This window comes from Corella eumyota, chromosome 6, assembly GCF_963082875.1.
Source record: "Corella eumyota chromosome 6, kaCorEumy4.1, whole genome shotgun sequence".
Taxonomy (NCBI): Eukaryota; Metazoa; Chordata; class Ascidiacea; order Phlebobranchia; family Corellidae; genus Corella; species Corella eumyota.
Window position 1 is genome coordinate 13,512,125 of NC_137495.1, and position 22,715 is coordinate 13,534,839.

The 22,715-nt window shown below is 28.2% G+C and overlaps 2 protein-coding genes across 2 annotated transcripts; both read left to right on the plus strand.

Moving 5' to 3' along the window:
• Positions 1-16,140: 16,140 nt before the first annotated feature.
• Positions 16,141-17,985, plus strand: LOC145755058 (thioredoxin-like protein 4A). The gene is made up of 5 exons (XM_082571260.1): positions 16,141-16,269; positions 16,694-16,821; positions 17,243-17,401; positions 17,517-17,740; positions 17,803-17,985. The coding sequence occupies exons 1-3, from the start codon at positions 16,141-16,143 to the stop codon at positions 17,259-17,261; spliced, it is 276 nt and encodes a 91-aa protein (XP_082427386.1). The 3' UTR covers positions 17,262-17,401; positions 17,517-17,740; positions 17,803-17,985.
• A 2,033-nt stretch (positions 17,986-20,018) lies between these two features.
• Positions 20,019-20,678, plus strand: LOC145755057 (3 beta-hydroxysteroid dehydrogenase type 7-like). Its single transcript, XM_082571259.1, has 2 exons — positions 20,019-20,190; positions 20,466-20,678. The coding sequence occupies exons 1-2, from the start codon at positions 20,074-20,076 to the stop codon at positions 20,649-20,651; spliced, it is 303 nt and encodes a 100-aa protein (XP_082427385.1). The 5' UTR covers positions 20,019-20,073; the 3' UTR covers positions 20,652-20,678.
• The last annotated feature ends 2,037 nt before the right edge of the window (positions 20,679-22,715 follow it).

Consider the following 22,715-nt stretch of genomic DNA (forward strand, 5'->3'; position numbering starts at 1 on the left):
AGGGTAAATTTTCGAAAAAAATTGTTGTTTAGCTTTTTTAAATAGAAGTTTTTATGCTGATGTTTTTATATTAAAACACGCTGAAAGTAACTTAGCGCAATTCTTTACCCGAAAATCATATGGGTTTACTCAACTCTAAATTTAAATAAAATATCACAAAGAACCAACCAATTAAAACTCATTTATAGTTTATACTTTATATTTACTAAATCCTTTATAGTCCAAGTAACAAAACAATACCCCCTACTAGATTAAAAATTTCCACTACTTTACTAACATAATCTTTTAATAAACAAAAGCAATATGACACAAATCCCACATATATTTCATGGTCGCCATTGAGAAGTTTCTTTATGGAAACTTTTTTTTATTTAAAGTAAGAATTTATGGAAAAACAACATTAAAGTTCATCACCTTAAAAATACATGCATGCTATGTTAAATATATTGTTAAACATATTTCAAGCAATTAACACTTTGGTCTTTAAAGCGCAAGCAATCAAGGCATCAGCGTTTAGTTTGTTTAATTTCTTTTGTTGTACTTAGAGCTTGATTTTAAAAATTAACGTCATATTAATTTAAGCATTTAAATTATAGGTTCCACTTTTAGTGAAAATGTACAGCTGAGATCCTCTGCTTCAAATCAGGTTTTAACTTTAAAGTTATTAATAAAATGTTGTTATATTTATGTTAGAGGATGGAGTTTAAAGATTGTTTAAATATTTACTTTTAAAGATTGTTTAAATATTTAAACTTTGAATTTATAAAGTTAAATATTTTTAAATAATTAATTTTAATAATAAATTTAATTAACTTTTAAATCATTTTTGTTTTAAAGAAACATTCTGGAAAGTCACAAACTCCGGTGAAAACTTACAAAAAAGAGTTTCCAGTACCAAGAAGAAGGCAGAATGAGCGTAAGTTTAACCAATTATCCAAACAAATTTATTATTGTATGAGCTTATACTTTGGCATCTTTAATATAACATAGCACTGTATTTTAACTTATATTATTTACATTAAAGGTTCCGCTTCAAATGAAAATGTACAGCTGAGATCATCTGCTTCAAATCAGGTTTTAACTTTAAAGTTGTCATTAAAATGTTATTCTATGAACCTTGAAGGACCAAGATTAATATTGTTTATGGTATTTATTAAATTATATTTTTTAGTTAAAGAAAAAATCTATAGAAATACAAACTTCAGTTTTACATGAGGTTAATCCAGAACCAAGAAGAAGACAAAATGAAGGTAAATTTACAAAAAAATCGTAACTTTTATTTAACATTATCGCACATCTGTCATGTTTAAAAATAAATATTTGGGACGGTAAGTTAATTTATTATTTTAAGCAACAACACAAATTGATATTTAAACAAAAAGATAATTAATAAAAAAAAGCTTCATGTAATCTGTTTCAACATTAACAGAACCCTTTATATACTTGTACTTAATATGTTTACTCTGTAAAAATTTTACCTATCTGATAACATGGTTGTTAATTAATTTAGCATGCTTAATAAAAACCAAGGGCTAGTTGTACAATGCCAGTGTAAATTCTACCCCAGACAAATATCTTTTTATTTTTTAATGTACAAAATCACGTCCAAACAATCCCATTTAATCGTCGAATATTTAGTCTCAGCGATTGCAAGTTTTTGCTTGCAAAACTGACAGAGAAATGCTGCTCTTCATAAAGTAACATTGCACCTAGACGCATTCGTTTGTAGCACAAACGGTCAGGAGGTTTTAGTATTAGTTCATAAATTCTGTGTTGTAGAGAGTTAACGATGGCTTTTAACGATGGCTTAAACACTAAAACAGTTTCTTTAGCACCTCTGCATGATTTTTACTTAATTTGTTTGTACAATTGTCATCTAAAAAAACTTTCAACATTTTCTAACCTCATTAGCATAGGCCTGGTACTTTGGACAAAGGTTGCATCTAAAATTAGCTTCCCAAATGGTGTCTTCAGGCATAACAAAGGGCTGGTTGTCTTGTTAATATATTTTATTTGCAATGGTACTTCCCAGTAACCATTTGTTATAGCCAATTTCATTAAATATTTATCTTCATGAATTCTTAAAATATTTTCTCCGCTGTCACCATAGGTTCAGGATCAAACATTGTCACTTTATTTAATTTTCTTAAGTTTATACAAGTCGGATTCGTTTCTTTCTTTTTTTATGATCACTACTAGCATCTCAAATGGCAATTTAGATCTCAAAATTAAACTCAAATCAGCTTTAATTTAAATCAAAACTCATTTAGTATTAAACAAGGTTTAGACTGGATCCGAAATCAAATTTATTTTGTGCTTCACACAGTTCATTGTACCCCGTTATCACACTTTGTTGCTTTTAACTCTGGTAACTGTTCCTCAACAACAGGCTATTATAGTTCATTTTGTTTCTATATTGTCCTATGGCAGTGAAATGATCCACGACACTTTGCCAATTATCTACTTTAAAAGCATATTTTCTGTTTAGATATTTTAAATCAAATTTACCTGAAATAATTTTGTTTTATTCATTGATGTCTAGTTTATAATCACTACTACCAACTTTCCTAACTACCTAAAAACTTTGATTCAATAATTTATTAATGTAGGTAACAACACCAGAACCAATTCACAAATTGTTGTTTTGTTTTGCAATCAAAGTATTTTTGTAGCGCATTCCTTATGGCCTCTCTTGTTTCCAGCTCTGAAACAAAGTTCGTCCACATCTCCTTTTAAGATGTGCATTGGCTTTCTTTCATACAGCTGCTCAAACAATAAAACCCGGTAAACTCTTGCAGCACCTCCTGAAATGCAAAAGGTAATGTGTAAAATTTGACGATGCCATTTGTTTGACTTCTACAACAAAGTCGCTTTAGCATGGACTTTACCGAACCATTAAATCTCCCCAAAAGTTATGGCTCATGGAATGATAAGGATTCTGTTTCTTCATGCATTTCGAAAAAACTTGGGTTCCCATGTCACTTAATAACTCTTTAGGTATGTCAAGTCTACACTACGTATTTACCAAAGCTTTAGCAACTCTTTCAATGGATTTTAATCCACAACTGTCCTGAGTACCATGTTGCGTAATCTTCAAGTGTCAAGATGTACTTGTGTTCCTTGTAACTAGATAGGTGTATCAGCCCTATTAAGTCTAGTGTTGCAAGTTTAAATAGAATTTCAAATAAAGAAACACTTGCTGCCACAAATTGTTTTTTACTCTAAGGTTTAAAACCCCTTTTCAAGTTTTTTGGTTTGAACTGCCTCGAACTCTTATTGGTTTTGGGTTTTGCTTGTCCCACTTTTTTCTGATCTCTATCTTCAGTTAAGTTGTTTTGCTTTAGGAGCACACTCTTCAAATGCTTATAATTTACAGCGCCTTGGGCCATAAAGAATAAAAATGAAAGAACAAGAATAATACTGGTGATTATATATGGTTGCTAGTCAAACCATACTCGGGTTTATGCGACCTAGCAATTCATACTCGAAACAACAAGAATTTAAAAATTTTTTTGCGGGAGTTTTTCACCTTGCAAACCGTCTTGCAGGCTGCTGTATCAACGAGCGATTCTACTCGAGTTATTTGTGAATATCTTGTGTCATTAAATATTATCTATGCCTATTTTTAAACCAATAAATATTGGATATATGCATTATTAAATGTGTTATATAGAGTGATAAATTATTGTGTTGTTGACATCTTTTTTTATCAGTTGACTTATTTTTTAAAGTTATTGTTACACAGCAATTAACTTTTATGGTTGCCAGCTTACGCTATTTGTTACATAGTAATTGTGACATAATTACCTTCCTGCTATGCTGACAAAAAATCAGCACTACTAAAAAAAGAGTGACGCATTTAGGAAAAAATCGGCTTTGTGTATTTATTATCGGTTTGTTTGTGTATGGTAGTGGCTTGAACACTTTCTTACCATACACCAGATCCTGGGTTCGATTCCCAGTGATCTCATGCTGTAGCGCTCTTAACCAAAAATAAGTAAATGTAAATATTTATGATTTAAAATGTAAATATTTATGATTAATATATGTGCTGTTAACAATAAATATTTTATTAAATATAAAAAACAAATAATAATTTGAGACTTTATTGTTTTAGATAATTCTTTATGTGAACAACTTTCCATTAAGTGTTTTGAGCAAGCTAAAAGTTTTGCCCATGAATTCTGCTCTCCTGTCCAGTTAGACAAACAATTAGAATTTGTTGAGTTAGAACTTGCTCAATATTCTTCCACTGCTGTTAAAGATTTAGATTCAGTTGATCACTTTCATACCAGAAAAGAACAATTTGAAAGAATGTCCAAGTTAACTCAACCTGGCTATCACTCTGGTACAAAGATTAAGGTGAATGACGTATTTGAATTAGCAAAAAGAAATGCTGAAGCAGCAGCTGAATTGAAATTCAACAAAGAGCCAAGAAATGAAACTGAACGACTTGAGTTAGACAAGAAAAAAAGAGACTTTATTAAAATACATTCTAAAGTCATGGCACTTGTTGGGCACGCAGGGACTAGCAAATCAACTTTTATTAAAATTCTGATTCAGGAAATTTTTTCTGAAAATAGCGACTTTCTTCAGAATATAAAATTTATATTCTGCATTATTTTGCGATCAGTTGATTTTCATGAAAAAATGTCGATTTTCAGGTTTCTTGTTGCAAATTCATCTATAGATTGGAATCAACCAGAATCTACTGATGTAGAATCATTTAATTGCATTAAAAACAGTTCTGACACTATCCTCATTTTTGATGGACTCGATGAAGCTGATAGTACTACTTTAGGGAAAGCACCCAAAAACTTGGTTTCTACAAATGGCTATGCTGAAGATTTTCTAAAAAACATTTTTAATGGAAAGTTATTTCCCAATGCTTATAAGTTTATTACTTCTCGACCAAGGCAAATGTATGAGTGGCATCCTTCTTGCAGACCTATTTTAGTGTTAAAACTACTTGGTTTCAATAAGGAAGCACAAGAAAACATTTGCGTGCAAATATGTGGGGAAAATTCATCTAAAGTCTTAACCTACTTACAAGATCATCCAGATATTGATGCTTACAATTATGTTCCTGTCAACTGCATTCTATCCATGCACTGCATCAATCAAGCAATTTTGTCTGGTTCAGAGGTTAATCTAAAAACTATGACAAATGTTATGCTTGCTTCTTTAAAGCATTATATGAGATCGGATCATTTTCCTGACAACACAGACATTCTTGAGAACGAATTTAAATGTCTAGCTTATCTTGCCTGGAATGGGTTTAAGCAAAAAAAAATTTGTTTTAATCAAAACGACATTAAAAAGGCTGGAATTACTGAAAAAATGCTTAAAACTTTTCTTGACACTTTTGTTTATGATTCTTCAAACATGAAAGTCAAGATATTAGAAGGAGACAAACGAAGCAACTTTAGTCATCTCACCTGGCAAGAACTGTTTGCTGCCATGTATTTATTCTTATGGGCAAGTCTGGATGAATTTCAAAAATGTGTTCCACAGTTTTCCACTAGTCGATGGGAAGTAGTCACAAAATTTCTGTTTGGATTTTACAGTTCCAAGGATTTGTCTGAATTTCAATCTGGTTCTTTAACAGCTTATGATGAGAAACGAGCTGTTCTAGAAACATATGCTAAAGATTTGTGTAAAAATGTTGATTTTTCATTAGCTATTACTGAACTTAGCAGTTATTTGTATGAATCCAACGATGATGACCTCAACCAGTCTGTTCTAAGTCTTCTACCTTATCATTTATGCCCTGAGTTTGAGGAAACGTTGTTGCCGAGTGACTACATCCATCTTGGCTACTTGTTTGAACAACTCACCAAACCTCTTTTTTAGAGATGTGGTTTGGAAGAGGAGTAGGTGACCATTCTCAACTGCTTAGTATCTTCAAAGGTTTAAAAGTGAAGGTAAGCAAAAATATTATTGTTATTTTGAATATGATGCCCAGGTTTAATTTACACAGGAAATTTATTTACTTAAGTAGATAAAATCACCAAAATTTATAGATTTGTATTCAATATTATTTTAATAATTCTGTAGTTATAACAAAACTTTTTGTTTAAATAAGTAATTTGAGATTTTGTGAAAAGGAAAATTTTAACAATGCTCATATTGTTTAACAATGGTTCATTGTTGAGATACAATCCCCCATTTTGTACTTTCTCTAAATTACATTATTCAATAAATAAAAGTTTTAATAAATTTTTGAAAGCAAAACTTAACATTCTTTATCTGAATACAAAATAAATTTAGAATATTAAATAAAAATAATGTAAAAACTCTTTAGTATTTAGTATGCCTACTTAAAGCGGGCAGCTTTAAATTACTATAAAGGTAGGTTACAAAACTATTGGGGTTAAATTAACAAGAGGGTTTAAATGTATAAAATTACATCCTTATTAGGGGGCATGCTTTCTTTAAAGTTTTATGTTATTTTACCCTGAACTCTGTAATAGATGTTAAGGTGTCTTATATTGTTGTTTTTAAAATCTACAAAAATTTATTTAAATTCTTATGTATTGATTAACACAGTTGATAGCAACAAATATTACAAGTTTGCGTAACAAGTCTTATTATTCACAATTATAACAAAGAAAACAGAAATCGATGTTAATTTTAAATTTGTTTCACATAAAAAAATGGGGTAAAATACTATTTACCCCCATATTATTGCTGGGGATTTTATTATTACCCCTAAATATTTTTGTACTCACTGGGTTAGTTGCAAAGTATTGTTATATAAATATCTGGGCTTAAATTACTTGAAGTTATCAAAACTAAATTTTAAATTTATTTAAACTAGCTTTAAAGAAGAATTAAAATGTTGGTAATTATTATTTTAATTCAAAATGCTCATAATTACTATTTTATAAAGAATACATTTTTAAAAATTTTTTTAGGTAATTAAATTAAAGTAATCTTCAAATTAAGTAAAATATAAATTTTGTTTTAGATAAAGTTGGACTTATCAGATAACAAAATTGGGGATGAAGCCACAACATTACTGGGTGAGGTTATTGACAAGTTTGAGGAACTTAATATTAGTCGTTGTAACATCACAGAAGTTGGTGGATTGGCCATTGCTAGAGGTTGTTTAAAACTAACACATCCTGTAAGTATATTCCTTTATTGCTTGGTATTTAAAGATTTATTTATTTAAACAAACACAAGATTTAAATAACATTTAATATTAAAATTACTTTATGTAATAACAAAACTTTTTTATTTAGTTTATAAAAATATAAACACAAATTTATTTTCAATTTTATTAACAAGAAGTAAAAAACGATCACAATGCCTATTAACTTTAACAATGGTCTATTGTTAAGTTACAATTTATTGTATTATATTTAAATAAAATTATTTTTTGTATTTTCTAAGAATCAAATTATTTCGTAATTAAAAGTTTTAAAGAAATATCTAAAACAAAATTTTACAAAAATAATTAAATTTAACAATTAATACATTATTTTAGTGACATTAAACAAATTCAGTTTTAAACATTTAAATATTTTGGCTCATTTATTAAAAAACGATTTATAGATTAACAGTAAAATTTTATTAAAACAATAAGGGTGGAGTTATTAAAGTCGAGTTAACTTAATCCCCGGTTAACTTTTTATTTTTTAGTTGTTATTAAAGTAAAGTTAAACTCGGATTAACTAATCCTAGTTTTACTTTAGATTTTGGTCTAAAAACTGGTTTAAACCGGTTTGAAATTGCTATAGCGAATCAAAACAGCAAACAACAATTTTTGTTGATTTTCGCTGTAACCAAGGACGGTTTGTTCACTTTTTTGCACGAGATTTAAGTTTTTGTAAATAATAAGGCTAAACGTGAATTTGAAGGGTTTTAGTAATAATTCAACATTTAACTTTCTTTATTAAGTTAGACTTAGTTAAGATTAGTTACTGTTAGTAAACAAAAAACAGACCTTTAGCCTATTCAAGCTTAAGACTACTATTATAAAAATATGCACGCTATAGAAACTTTTAACACAAATTGTTCTTAAATATTGTCAATAGGAATAAACGATTGTTAAATAATTTTTTATTAAAATGGATACTTTGGAAATCGTTGAAATAACAAATACAAAATACGAAATTCCTCAAAAACGATTAAAAGATTTCACAAATTTCCTGGAAAAATATACAGAAAGAGAATAGTCCAGCGTTACAGATATAATAAAAATAGCATTTTACAACTTTATAACATTATTGAAAAAGATTTAAGTTTAAAAATTAGAAGCCATGATGTTTCAGCATTGTTGCAGCTTTTGGTAACCCTTAGGTTTTATGCAACAGGAAATTTCGGGCAAGTTTTAGGGTTTCCCAACGTAGTTGGAGCAATAGATGGCACACATATTCCTATTGTTTCACCTAGTGGTGATTCTCCTGAGGTGTTTAGAAACAGAAAAGAATTTTTTTTCGTTAATGTTCAGGCCATCTGTGATGCTCATCGAGTATTTACCAACTTTGTTGTGCGTTGGCCAGGATCGACTTATGACTCTTGAATTTTTGAAAATTTAAGAATTCGTGACCATTTTGAAGATTGATTTGTGTCTGGTCTGTTGTTAGGTGACAATGGTTACCCCTGTAAAAAATATTTAATGACTCCTTTACTTCATCCCTTAACATTACCACAAAAAAGTACAATAAAGCTCACATAAAAACAAGATCAAGAATTGCACAGTCTTTTGGCATTTTAAAACAAAGGTTTCAGGCCTTTACAATTCCACTTCGGACACATCTGGACAATTCAATAATTATAATAGTTGCAATTATGTGTCTTCATAATTTTGCACTAAAAACAAGGCAAGAAGAAACTGGCACCTTACGATGCTGAAATCCCAGTTATTCTAACAATTGGAGGAGCTAGTCATTTATTGGCTGGTCAAGCTGTGCGAGACCAAATAATAGATAACTATTTTCAGTAATATTTAAATTTAAGAAGAAATTTTTACGTTAATATAGTTAGACTGCATAAAAATTTTTGTTTATGTGTTTTATGTAATCTTTTTGTAGCTAGGAATAAAATGAATAAAAAAAATTAGAACTCTGAACTACGATCAAAGCGAAGGAGAAGAACTGTTGGAATTGGTAAAATCTTATCCAGTTATAACTTCAAAATTAACAAATTCTTCTACCACAACTGCAAAAAAAGCTTGGGTTGATTTAACTAAAAGATTTTATTTAATCAATATATGATGCAATAAAACACCAGAAAATTTACAAAATTTATACAAAAATATTTAAAAAGAAAGCCAAATCAGCTAATACAGAACAAAAAGGAAAAATAAGAAAAACCGGAGGTGGCCACCACCTAATCCCATTAGCCCTTTTACACAGAAAGTCATTTGTGAGTAACAATTATATTTTTATGATAAACCAAATAACATACAACGATAAATTTACTACAAACCTGCAAAACTTTGTTTTAAATAATAGCTTTAATTCCCAATGAAATCAATTCACTGCATAACAGTTTTGATGATGATGCCTTGCCGATTCTTGATCTTACTGGTAGCACCCCAGTCATGATCAAATTGTTACTGAATGTTCTTCAAATGGAGAAATTTTTATAGCATGTAAAAAATGACCAGGTTAAATTTCATGTTGTGAATATTATTACCAATAAAGAGTTCTAGTTTAAAAAATAAGTTACAAATATGTAATTTTAAATTATGTTGTAAAAAAGTAATACCAGTCTGTTCATAGATGTTGTAGTACAAGATTCACCTGAGGAAAAACAAAAAAAATATTGTCGATCAAGTACTAAGTAAGTCAATGCAAAAAAATAAATATTGTTGTCACCTTTAAGTTTATTAATTTTTGTAATAAAGTTATTTAAATAATTTTAAAGAAATAAAGGTCTTTAAAAAGAAAAAGTGATTCTGGTGAGGTAAGGGAGGCAAAAATGTTACTACTTAGACAGGAAATAGAAAATAAAAAAGAAATTCATAAACTAACCAAAAAGTTACTAATAAAGAACCAAGAAATGAAAATAAAAGAACACGATTTAAAAATGAAAGAACTTGAAATAAAAATAGAGCAAACCAAAAATTTAAAAAATTACCGAGCAGCATGTTTAAACAACTTTTATGAAATTTAATAGTTTGCATATTTATTTATTGTATTATTTATGTTTTTAAATTTTGTTACTCAAAAAAATAGTTATCTATAAAATTTAAATAAAAGGGTTTACTTACCACTTCGCATGAATATAATACCAAAGCTTTATTAGATTGAAAATATGATACCCTGTCCAAAATAGCTATTTACCGAGAGCAAAATGCTTAAAACCATCATCGTGATTTCCTTGTTTAGCCAAGCCAGGGTGGACAGTTTTTAACTTCAACGACATAAAAGTATTCTCTAAACTTTGTGACCTGCCCATTGTTAGGGATTGACAGGGTGTTTGTAATTTCTAATTTCAATAGCTACAATAAAGGTTAAATATATTGCCCTTGTGACAACTTAATAAAATACTACTTAAATAGTTAATTATAAATCTTTTAACTAAATTTATTTGGCAGAGTTCATATAAAACTTAGGTTGTAACTGACTATACACATTTTATATGCAACAGGAGACAAAAATATGTAAAATACCTTGCAATGATATGTCCGGTACATCACTGACGGATTGACTGACTGACAGACTGACTAAAGCCATTACAACCAGTACTATTTGGGGTTGCCAGAAGCTTCGGCCGAGAGAAGCTTCGGCCAGAAGGTTCGGCCTGCAAAAAAAACGCGGGGGATCGGTGACGAAATTGCCGTGTAAAAAACGTTTCTGTAATTTCGTTTTAAATATTGATAATATAAGTTTAAAATCAATGGGATGTACGTTAGCATGAATTTTTTTACCTCAAAAGCGTCCGTCTTTAATCGATTTCAAAATTACGTTTTCGAAAAAAAAATCTTTAAAAAAATAAATATTTTAAAAACTAACATATATATTCATGGAATCAAATGATTACAATTTTTGTATGTACTATATTTTTTGTCAAATTTTATTTTCAGTTTCGATAAATACAGTCTTACGTTGACATCAAACGCGGGCTTTACGCCGTGCACTTCCCGCAGTTAGATGAAAAATTGTGCAGGCCATAAGCGCCCGTCTTTAATCCGTTTTAAAAATAAATTTTTGGAACAAAAATTTAAAAAAAAATAACTATTCTAAAAACTTACATATACATTTTTTGTATCAACTTTTTAAATTTTTTTTATGTATAATACTTTTTGTCAAATTTTATTTTGAATATCGGTGAAATATGGTCTTAAACTGACATTTTACGCGGCAATTTCGTCATCGACCCCTCGCGTTTTTTGCAGGCCGAACTTTCTGGCCGAAGCTTCTCACAGCCGAAGCTTCTGGCAACCAATAAAATACTACTTAAATAGTTAATTATAAATCTTTTAACCAAATTTATTTGGCAGAGCCATAAAAAACTTTTGACGATTTACGGACTGACTAAAGCCATTACAACCAGTACTAACTTACTAATTATACAACTTTGCTTTGCTGTTGTATTGTTTTCCATAAGCTACCTATGAATTACCTATTGACTCTGTCCAAACGATCACAACAACTTTTAGGCCAATCTAGTTTTACTATTAGACTATTGCCGTAATTTTTTTTTGATAAAGTAGCTAATTAATTTTAAGTTAATCTGAGTTTAAACTACCTTAGTTTGCGGGTTAATTTTTAGCGATTTAACTCGAGTTTAATTCGCGATTACAGTTAACTCGACTTTAATTACTCCACCCTAAGTGTGATAATAAGTAAATTTTAATTAAAGTTTAAATATTTAAGATAAATAACAAGTTAGTAAAAATTAAATATTGGTCATTTTTGTGTTACTTCAAAATTTTAGTTATTATTATTATTTTTATAAATGTTTTGTTAAACAGTTTTTATCTCAGTTATTTTAATTAAAGTAACTTTTAATTAAAGTAAAATATAAATTTTGTTTTAGATAAAGTTGGACTTATCAGGGAACGAAATCGGTGATAAAGCTGCAACATTACTGGGTGAGGTTATTGACAAGTTTGAGGAACCTGATATTAGTTGGTGTAACATCACAAAAGTTGGTGGATTGGCCATTGCTAGAGGTTGTTCAAAACTAACGAATACTGTAAGTATATTACTTTATTGCTTGGTATTTAAAGATTAATTATTTAAACAAGCACTAGATTTAAATAACATTTATATTAAAATTACTTTATGTAAAAACAAAACTTTTTTATTTAGTTTATAGAAATATAAACACAAATTTATTTTCAATTTTATAACAAGAAGTAGAAAAGTCACAATGCCCATTAACTTTAACAATGGTCCATTGTTAAGTTACAACTTATTGTATTATATTTAAATAAAATTATTTTTTGTATTTCCTCAGGATCAAATTATTTAAAAATTAAAAGTTTAAAAGAAATATTTAAAACAAAATTACTTTATAAACTTTTGAAGCATTTTAAACTTAAAATGAACAAAAATAATTAAATTTAACAATTAATACATTATTTTTAGTGACATTAAACAAATTCAGTTTTAAACATTTAAATATTTTGGCTTATTTATTAAAAAACGATTTATAAATTAACAGTAAAATTTTATTAAAACAATAAGTGTGATAATAAGTAAATTTTAATTAAAGTTTAAATATTTTTAATATATAACAAGTTAGCAAAAATTAAATGTTAGTCATTTTTGTGTTACTTCAAAATTTTAGTTATTATTATTTTTATAAAGTGTTTTGTTAAACTATTTTTTATCCTAGTTATTTTAGTTAAAGTAATCTTTAAATTAAGTAAAATATAAATTTTGTTTTAGATAAAGTTGAACTTAACAGGGAACGAAATTGGGGATGAAGCTGTAACATTACTGGGTGAGGTTATTAACAAGTTTGAGAAACTTGATATTAGGTGGTGTAACATCACAGAAGTTGGTGGATTGGCCATTGCTAGAAGTTGTTCAAAACTAACGAATACTGTGAGTATATTACTTTATTGCTTGGTATTTAAAGATTAATTATTTAAACAAGCACTAGATTTAAATAACATTTATTATTAAAATTACTTTATGTAACAACAAAACTTTTTTATTTAGTTTATAAAAATATAAACACAAATTTATTTTCAATTTTGTAACAAGAAGTGAAAAAGGTCACAATGCCCATTAACTTTAACAATGGGTCATTGTTAAGTTACAATCTATTAATATTTTTTTTAAATTAGGTTTTGTATTTTTCCTATTTTGAAATAATTAAAAATTAATAAAATGGTTATGATTAAATTTCTGGTATAATTTAAGAGTATTGATGAATTTATTTTATTAATATTATTTTTAATTTATGTTAATTAGTAGTTTAATTTATTTTATTAAAACTTAAAGTTTAACTTTACTTACTAAAATTAACTACAACAATTAAATTTATTGATTCAATAATTATCGGACTAATAGTTGTTTTAAATTAATTATTTGAATTAGAATAATTTTTAAATTAAGTAAAATATAAATTTTGTTTACGATAAAGTTAAACATTTGATATTAAAATTGATTTGTTTAAACAAAAATTTAATTTTTATTAAATTTATAATTTTGTAAAAAAAGTTAAACAGTCACAATGTCCATTAACTTTAACAATGCTCCATTGTTAAGTTACAATCCATTGTAATAATATTTACTAAAATAAGTTTTAGTATTTTTTAAGAATCAAATTCTTTAAAAATTAAAAGTTTTAAAAATTAATAAATGCAACATTTAACCTAACCACAAGAACAATTTAAATCTTTAGAAAATGTTTAAATTTAACAATAATTATTTTTTTAAGTTATATTAAACAAATTTAATTTTCAACATTTAAAATATTTCATTAAAGTTATCAAAAGCAAATTATAATTTAACAATAAAACTTTATTTAAACTATTGGTGTGCTAATGATAAATTTTAATTAAAGTTTAAATATTTTAGATGGAATGGTTGAATATTAGCGACAACAATCTTGGAGATGAGTGTGCTGTTGCTTTCTCATCATGCCTCCACAACATTCAATGCTTAGATGTACGGGATTGTGGTTTTACTGAGGATGGGGAACAACTATTGAGGAAAGCAAGCGAAAAAGTTCCAAATATGAAACTGTAAGTTTTGTTTATTATACAACATTATTTAAACATATTTACTATAGGACAAACATATTTACTATATTTAAATCCCTTTACTAGAATAAACTAAAGCTAACTTTTAATAAAAGAGGTTTTTGACACTTTTAAGTCTACCTTTATTTTTGTAGATTAGTTATTACATATTTTGTTTTGTAACATTCTTTTTTTTAAATTTTATTTTTTTTAAATGGTTGATAATTTTTAAGGCTTACATTTACATTTTACTAGGCAAAAAGAATAACTTCAAATTTAAAAACAAATACAAACCCCTAAAACACGTTAGTTTAAACCCTCTAAAACATGTTATTTCAACTGTCAATTTGTTTTTATTTAGGAGTTTATAATCAACCACTTTTCAGTTATAAAGTAACTGAAGCATCGAATAAAGTAAGTTTTTAGTTTACATAAATATTAGTGATTTAATAAATTTTAAGTATTTGTTAAAATTATATTTAAAAATGTTGATAATTTTACCCAATAATTAAATAAGATTTTATCAAAATTACACCCACTTATATTTAACTAGGTTGTGGCCCTGAAATCATGGAAACTTTGTTCATTTTGTTTGAAAAAAAAACTTTTCTGTGCAAAAAAGTAAATTGTAAGAAAATGGAAAAGTTAGAAAAGTTATTTTTAAAGTTATTTTCATTCATTATTTGATCTTTAGTATTTTTGTGTTGTTTACAACGTGCTCTTTATTGTATAAGTGCTAATTCTAGTTTTTATTAATTCATTTTACAGTTTTATTTTAAATTATTAATTTTCATTTATTATTTGGTCTTTAGTATTTTTATGTTGTAAACAACGTGCTCAGATAAGTGCTAATTTTTACTATATTTGATTTTGTAGAAATATTGGGAATAATTTACTTCTATTGAACTGTTTGTTTATTTAAGTTTAAGATTAATTCCATTGTTAAAAAATGCATTTTATTAAGGAAGTGTGCACTTGCTTTACTAATATGTAATTTTGTGTAGTTTTTAGTATCTTTAGGTTTTAATGTTGTTATTTTCTATATATATTAAATGTTGGCAGGGAACCTCTTCTAATATAAAACTTTTGCATAAATGACATTATTAAACATTATTTTACTTGTATCTTATTAACCTATAAAAACATTTCAACTCCTTTAATGCTTTAAATGTGCTACAATAGAGGCATAAAGGGCATGGCTTTAACATTTTTCTTATATTCAATCAGTTAAAATAAATTTTAAAGATGTATGTCAATTAGTACAAATAATATTTTAATGAAATTTTGAATTTTTTCTATTACTTGGACCCAGGACATTATTTGACTTGCAGCCACTGTTGTATGTTAACCTGAGTCTTATGTAGTTATTGTAGATGTGCTTTTAAGTGCTTGTATGTTATGCAAATATTAATTCTTCACCGCTTGCCAAACAATTTGTAGAAGCGATTAAAATTCCTAGTTATTCAGCAATTGTGTTTTATTTGTTACGATGCTTATAAGATCATGTTTAAATATCCAGCAATGCTAAATATTATTTAAAGTACTTTACTGGAACAAGTACAATCTTAACAATTTTTTCTTTCCCACAAAAAGACCTAAACCCATACTTGGACAAATAACTTAAATTTAAGAAAAGTTGCCCATAAACAACTTGTCTTCCAGTAAGTGTATAGGCTCATCTTTAAAACAAAAAATTACTGTTTTTTTAACAATCCTATAAATTACCTTTACAAGCCTACACCTACACACTTATTTTTAATAATATTTATCTCTTAAAATGTTTTGAGGATAAACGTTACACAACAACAGATGTTTTAACAAATTTGATATACACAAAACAGTGTAAACTTTTGCTCGTACAAATTTTGGGATTTTTAGTTTTGCGAAAAATTTTACGAAATTGCACGAAATAATAAAACCAGTTTAAAAAGTTGTATTTAAATTATATATTTGGTAGTTGTTGGTGTGATTAAAAGGTAACCATGTCGTACATGCTTCCCCATCTTACAAACGGCTGGCAAGTCGATCAATCGATCTTAAACGAGCAAGAAAAAGTTGTCGTGATTCGGTTCGGTCACGATTGGGACCTGGCCTGCATGAAAATGGACGAGGTATTTAATGATTTTAAATATAAATAAGTTCAATAATGTTTAAGTTTAGTTACGGCGTCGAATTTTAATATTTTCACGTAATAAGAAACGATATTTTAGACAAAATTTTAGGTAAACAAGGCATAAGTTTAATATTTTAGCTAAATAAGTGGATTTGTGTTATTTTTTTAGACTTTTTAGAAATATGTTTTCAACGTTTAAAGAAAGTTCAATTAAGACTTGAATATTAAAGAAAATTAAGTTTCTATAGGATAATATGCTGTGTAAAGGTGCCATAATTTTAAAACAAATTTAAAAAAAGAAAATGTTTTATTGATAAAATTAAGTTTTTTTTGATCATTCTGCGAAATATTTAATTTGGACGTTTATACAACACAAATTCTGTATGTGACATTTTAATAAATCAACAATTATTAATGTTTAGACCTTGTATAGTATGGCTGACAAAGTGAAGAACTTTGCTGTTGTTTACTTGGTTGACATTACTGAGGTGCCAGACTTCAACAAAATGTACGAATTATACGACCCCTGCACAACTATGTTCTTTTACAGGTTGTTATTTACAGAATTTAATTTTGATGGTTTTGTTTTAGTATTGGGTATGTTGTTAAGTATTGGGTATATTGTTAAGCATTAGGATGACTAACTTCTGGTTTGGGGTTCAATTCTCATTGGTTCTGTGAACCGACAACATGGGTAGTGGTCAAAACACTTGGCTTCCCTACATGAGGTCCTAGGTTCAATTCATACTGCTCTCACGCTGTAGTGCTCTTGAGTAAGGAGCTATAAATGATATAAACTTTTGCTGAACCAACGAAATTTAATCAAAGCACATAAACTTTAATAATTTAACTTTATGCAAAGTATTTATATTCGGTATTTTCTATCAAAATTTGTAATTATACTTTTTTTTGTATAAATATTAGAAAACTTTTAAATTTTTTTTTAAATCTTATTTTGTTTATTTTTTTAGATGCCAACATAAAAGTTGAATGGATTAAGTGTGATGTCATAGATCATAGTAGTCTCATCTCTGCCGTACAAGGATGTCACATGGTTTTGCATAAGGCTAGTGTTGTCACTTACAAGGATTTAGTTCCTTGTCAAAAATTTTGGAAAATAAATGTTGGAGGTAAGTATTGTGATGTCATAAGTGATGGGATTGTTATAACAGAATCTGACAACATTTTTTTTAGAGCTTATATGGTACAGATTTTTGTTGTTAAACATATTATGATGTCATATAGGTCAGGAACAATGAATGTGTTAAAGGCTTGTTGTGCAAACAATGTCAGTTATTGTCTCTACACGAGCTCAATCGAGGGTTTTGGACAGAACTATGTAACCACTAGTGGGCGGTAGTGAAGACACTATTTACTGTTACTCTTCTGTGACGTCATACGGAAGTACAAAGAAGGACGTGGAGGAGCTCGTACTGGAGTGGAACGGAAAAAAGATGAAAAATGGAGAGGTGACGTCATTATAATTGTCTGCTTTTGTTCTTTTTATTAATAACAGCATAATACTTTGTAGAAATTGGTCACGTGTGCATTTAGAGGTTCTGGTATTTATGGCGAGAATGACAACGTCACCAAATCGATTCTTTTGCACCATCTTGCGACTAAAGTGATCAAGTCTCCCACTCCACCAGAGGCGCTACAAACTCGAATGTACGTTGGAAACGTGGCTTGGTGTCACATGATCGTGGCCACGAAAATGCAGGTAAACAAAATTTAGCATAAACAACTTGTCTCCCAGTAAGTGTATAGGATCATCTTTAAAAAAATTTACTTTTTTTTGACAATCCTATAAATTACCTTTACAAGCATACAGCTACAAACTTATTTTTTACAATATTTATCTCTAAAAAATTTTTTAAAATAAATGTTTATTTAACAACAGATGTTTTAACAATATGAATAAACACAAAACAGCGTAAACTTTTGCTCGTACAAATTTTGGGATTTTTAGTTTTGCGAAAATTTTACGAAGTTGCACGAAATAATAAAATCAGTTTAAAAAGTTGTGTTTAAATTATATATTTGGTAGTGGTTGGTGTAGATGAAAAATGTCGTACATGCTTCCCCATTTTACAAACGGCTGGCAAGTCGATCAATCGATCTTAAACGAGCAAGAAAAAGTTGTCGTGATTCGGTTCGGTCACGATTGGGACCCGGCCTGCATGAAAATGGACGAGGTATTTAATGATTTTAAATACAAATAAGTTCAATAATGTTTAAGTTTTGTTACGGCGTCGAATTTTAATATTTTCACGTATTAAGAAACAATATTTTGGACAAAATTTTAGGTAAACTAGGCATAAGTTTAATATTTTTGCTGAAAAAGTGGATTTGTGTTATTTTCTTAGACTTTTTAGAAATATGTTTTTAATGTTTAAAGAAAGTTTAATTAAAATTAATTTAGTACAGAAAATTAAGTTTCTATAGAATAATATTCTGTGTAGTGTTAAGGTGCCATAATTTTAAATTTAAAAAAACAAAATGTTTTATTGATAAAATTAAGTTTTTTTTGGTCATTCTGCGAAATATTTAATTTTGACGTTTATACAACACAAATATTTTGCTTTAGAATTCTGTATGTGACATTTTAATAAATCAACAATTTTTACTGTTTAGACCTTGTATAGTATAGCTGACAAAGTGAAAAACTTTGCTGTTGTTTACTTGGTTGACATTACTGAGGTGCCAGACTTCAACAAAATGTACGAATTATACTACCCCTGCACAACTATGTTCTTCTACAGGTTGTTGTTCACATTAAGAATGTTATTTTGTTAACACAAGTATTAAGCATTAGAAAGACTAACCCGCAGTTTGCGGTTTGATTCTCATTAATTCTGTGAACCGACAGCGTTGTGTAGTGGCTAGTACACTTGGCTTTACTACATGAGGTTCTGGGGTTGATTCCCACTGCTTTTATGCTGTAGGGCCCTAAGGTAAGGCACTATAAACAACATAAACTTCTGCTAAGCCAACACTTAATTAGCAGCATAATTACTGGGCAGTTTTAATTCATATAATATCCCAAACTGGCAAAGTAAACTTAAGACTGGGTTAGGGTAACAAATGTTACTCTATGTTTAAGTCATGAAGTCAACATTTATACATTAAGAATAAATTAATACACGAAAAAATGTCCAATTAAATTTAGTTAAGTATTATGTTTTCAGAAAACAAGCACACGATGATTGATCTCGGGACCGAAAACAACAACAAGATTAACTGGCCGATGGACGATAAACAAGAAATGATAGACATTTTAGAGACAATATTTAAGGAGCAACAAAAGGGCTGGGCAAGCAACAAAAAGCAACAAAAAAGCAAGCAACAAAAATCAATTCTTTTGCGCCACCTTGCGACTAAAGTGATCTAGTTTTCAATTCCACCAGAGGCGCTACAAACTCGAATGTACATTGAAAATGTGGCTTGGTGTCACGTGATCGCGGCCACGAAAATGCAGGTAAACAAAATTTAGTTGTTCACTGCCTTAATATTGGGTTGGTGTGCAAGAGGTCTTTGGTTCGAGCACCACCACAGCAGTATATAACTTCGGTTGTAACTAATATGTCTCAGCATCATCTTACTAAAAGATTAGGTTTTAAGTTTAGTGAAAAATATTGGTTTATATTTTGGTTGTTAAAAAATTCAAAGATATTAACTTGTACTCTGACTATAACTTATATTGTTAAGGAGTCCCCTTCTTGGTTGGGGGGAACACCTACTTTCTGTGTGACAAAACCCAGAATTATCCTCGCTGAGATTGAACTTGAAATTCTACGAGCATATGGGTTTCACCATCCACAAGAGGGAGCCGGTGTTGCCGTTTTGGTTGTTTATTCTCATTTCAATGTTGGTTGTTTGGTGTTGTCAGGTGCTAGGTTGGTTTGGGATCAAAAAAGAGGTAAATATTTAGTTTATTGAGTAATTTTTAGCTGGGTTACTGTCATAAAAGTTTTACTGAAAAACATGAAAAAAAAGAGCGGAAACGCCATTTTTCCGAAAACTTTGATCTTAATTTAGGTAAAATTTCATAGTCTAAAACTAATTTTTGTTTAAAAACCCATGCCTATTTAAATACTACTTTGGTTACGAGGGTCATTATGTTAAGTTATTGCAAGTGTTAAACATTTATTTTATGTATAATACTTTTAATGACAACTACTTTGTGATTTTAAGCCCAATATTACACCAAACATGGTCAAGTTGTCCTGCACAAGATTCACCGTCTTCAATCGAAAGTTTGTTGAACATTTTGGCTACAAACCAAAGTGTAGTTGGCCTGAATCGTTGAATATAATGAAGGAATATGTGAACAAGATTGTAAATGAAGTAGAAAATATTAACTTGAAAAAAATAGATTAATTTATATATATGTGATTTATTTTTGTTGGAATGTTTGTATTAGAATTTTTGTTGTGAATTAAAATAAAGACAACGTGCAATAAACTTAAGTTTTTAGTCGAGGATAAATTATAAAATATGTTTTGCCAATTATGACGTCGGGCGTAAATACGTCATCCACTCTCTGTATATAAACAACTGACGCACGTGCCGCGTTATTTAAAGTTGGAGGTTTTGTATGGAAGCTTGTTATTGCGTGAGTTCGTGGCTAGTGACTTTAAATTAGTAAATTGAAAATCAATCTCTGTTTAAGAAGCAGTTATCCTAAATAGCAGATTGGAAACCACAGGTTTGTTATTTTTAGGCTAATTTTAAAGAATTACCAAATTAAAATATTTTAGGACGTTTAATATGCTTTTTAACATAATTGTTTTTCCAATAAATAATTGAATTTGTGATATTTAAATAAATTTTTATATCTAACATAAAGTTTAGTGTGTAAAACTATTTTATTATATGTTAATCTAGTGTAAATAATTTCTGAATTTGGTTTCAAAATCTTAGTTTGCTGTGGGTTGGGAAAAAAGAAGTTTGGACTGGAAGAAAATTATTTTTATAAAGTTTCTAGAGAGACATATGCTGTATAGTTGTCGAAACTGAATACTTTCATAGTGGTGGGGAAACTTTTCTTTGCTGAAATTTCAAGTAAAATAACTTAAATTAATTCTTTTAAATATGTTGTTAAATATTTCCTGTTTAAATTATAAATTTATATTTTCTAAAATTTGTAAAACACCAGGTTTAGAGTCATTTTATTATGAAGAAGTTTTTTTAAGTTTTTTTTGTTTTAACGTTGAATTAATTTTTTTTCAGGTTTTAAATTAAAATCAAAAACTTCAACTTTCGAAAACAGTAACAATATATTTTCAGGTTCTTACTTTATGTTTAGCATATTGCTAAATATATTTTTTCTTTAACTTTTTAAGACAATTCTGTTTTTAGATGAAACTTCTGGCAACCTATGAGTTGAAAAAACCAAACACCTGACACTTTTTAGGCAGCTTTTCTATGTATTTATTTACCAAAAATTTATTAAAACTATTAGAAAAAGTCAATTTAACATTTGTAAACTTAAACCATTAGCCATTTCTTCTAATTAAAACTATTAAAATTCTGTTGCTTATTATTTAAAAATAAAATTTTGGATATTTTTTTAAATTGGTCTTAAAAATATGGTTTGAATATGACCCCCTATTTAGGAATAAAAGTTAACTTTTATTTTGATTAAACATTTGATTATTATTTAGGTTTCGGCACCAATCATTTTCCTGGGTAAAAAAACACTTTCTGTGACTACGTGACGTTGGAAAACAACCATCCTCTAATTGCAGCATAACAAGGTTATTAATTTTTTGATTTTGGAAAACATTCACTCCATCTAGTTGCAGCATAAAAAACAAAAGGTTATTATTTTTTTGATTTTATAATTAATTTGTGTTCCACGTTGTAAGGGCTGTGGCTCTTGTCTAAAGTTTTTTTTAGATTAAGTTCAATGACTTTTTTAAAAGTAAAACCCGGCTTTTTTAAGTACTATCATTTACAGGTATTTTTCTCTTTAAAGGATTTTCGTTTTTCGATAAAACAATCATTTTTTTTTGTGTAGCACAAAAATGTTTAATATTTTTGTATTGCATTTTCCACATTTGAAACCCTACATTTTTTTTATTATCGAAACCCCTTACATTTTACCTTCTTACATATGAACCACTTCATCTAAACCTCATATATTTTAACCCCCAACAATTAAAAATTCGTAAAAATAAATCATAAGCTCTTTTTAAAACTTTTAAAATTCTGTTGCCAATTATTTAAAAAAAATTTGGTTCAAAAAGTAAGGTTTGAATATGATCTTCTATCTAGGAATAAAAGTAAACTTTATACATAACTGCTTTATGCAGTTATAATCAAATTGCAGTCATTTACTTATTACACCAGGTATATTTACTTAGTTAACGCAAGTAGTTAACACTTGTTTGTAGTTTTGTAATTATTTGTAGGTATTTGACATAAGTGAAAATAGTTTCC

Bases quoted from the DNA above. Each gene is read 5' to 3' on its own strand.
- LOC145755058 (XM_082571260.1), top strand. From the start codon at position 16,141: ATGTCGTACATGCTTCCCCATCTTACAAACGGCTGGCAAGTCGATCAA. The intron at 16,270-16,693 runs GTATTTAATGAT...ATTAATGTTTAG, and splicing joins CCTGCATGAAAATGGACGAG to ACCTTGTATAGTATGGCTGA.
- LOC145755057 (XM_082571259.1), top strand. From the start codon at position 20,074: ATGGGTTTCACCATCCACAAGAGGGAGCCGGTGTTGCCGTTTTGGTTG. The intron at 20,191-20,465 runs GTAAATATTTAG...TGTGATTTTAAG, and splicing joins GGTTTGGGATCAAAAAAGAG to CCCAATATTACACCAAACAT.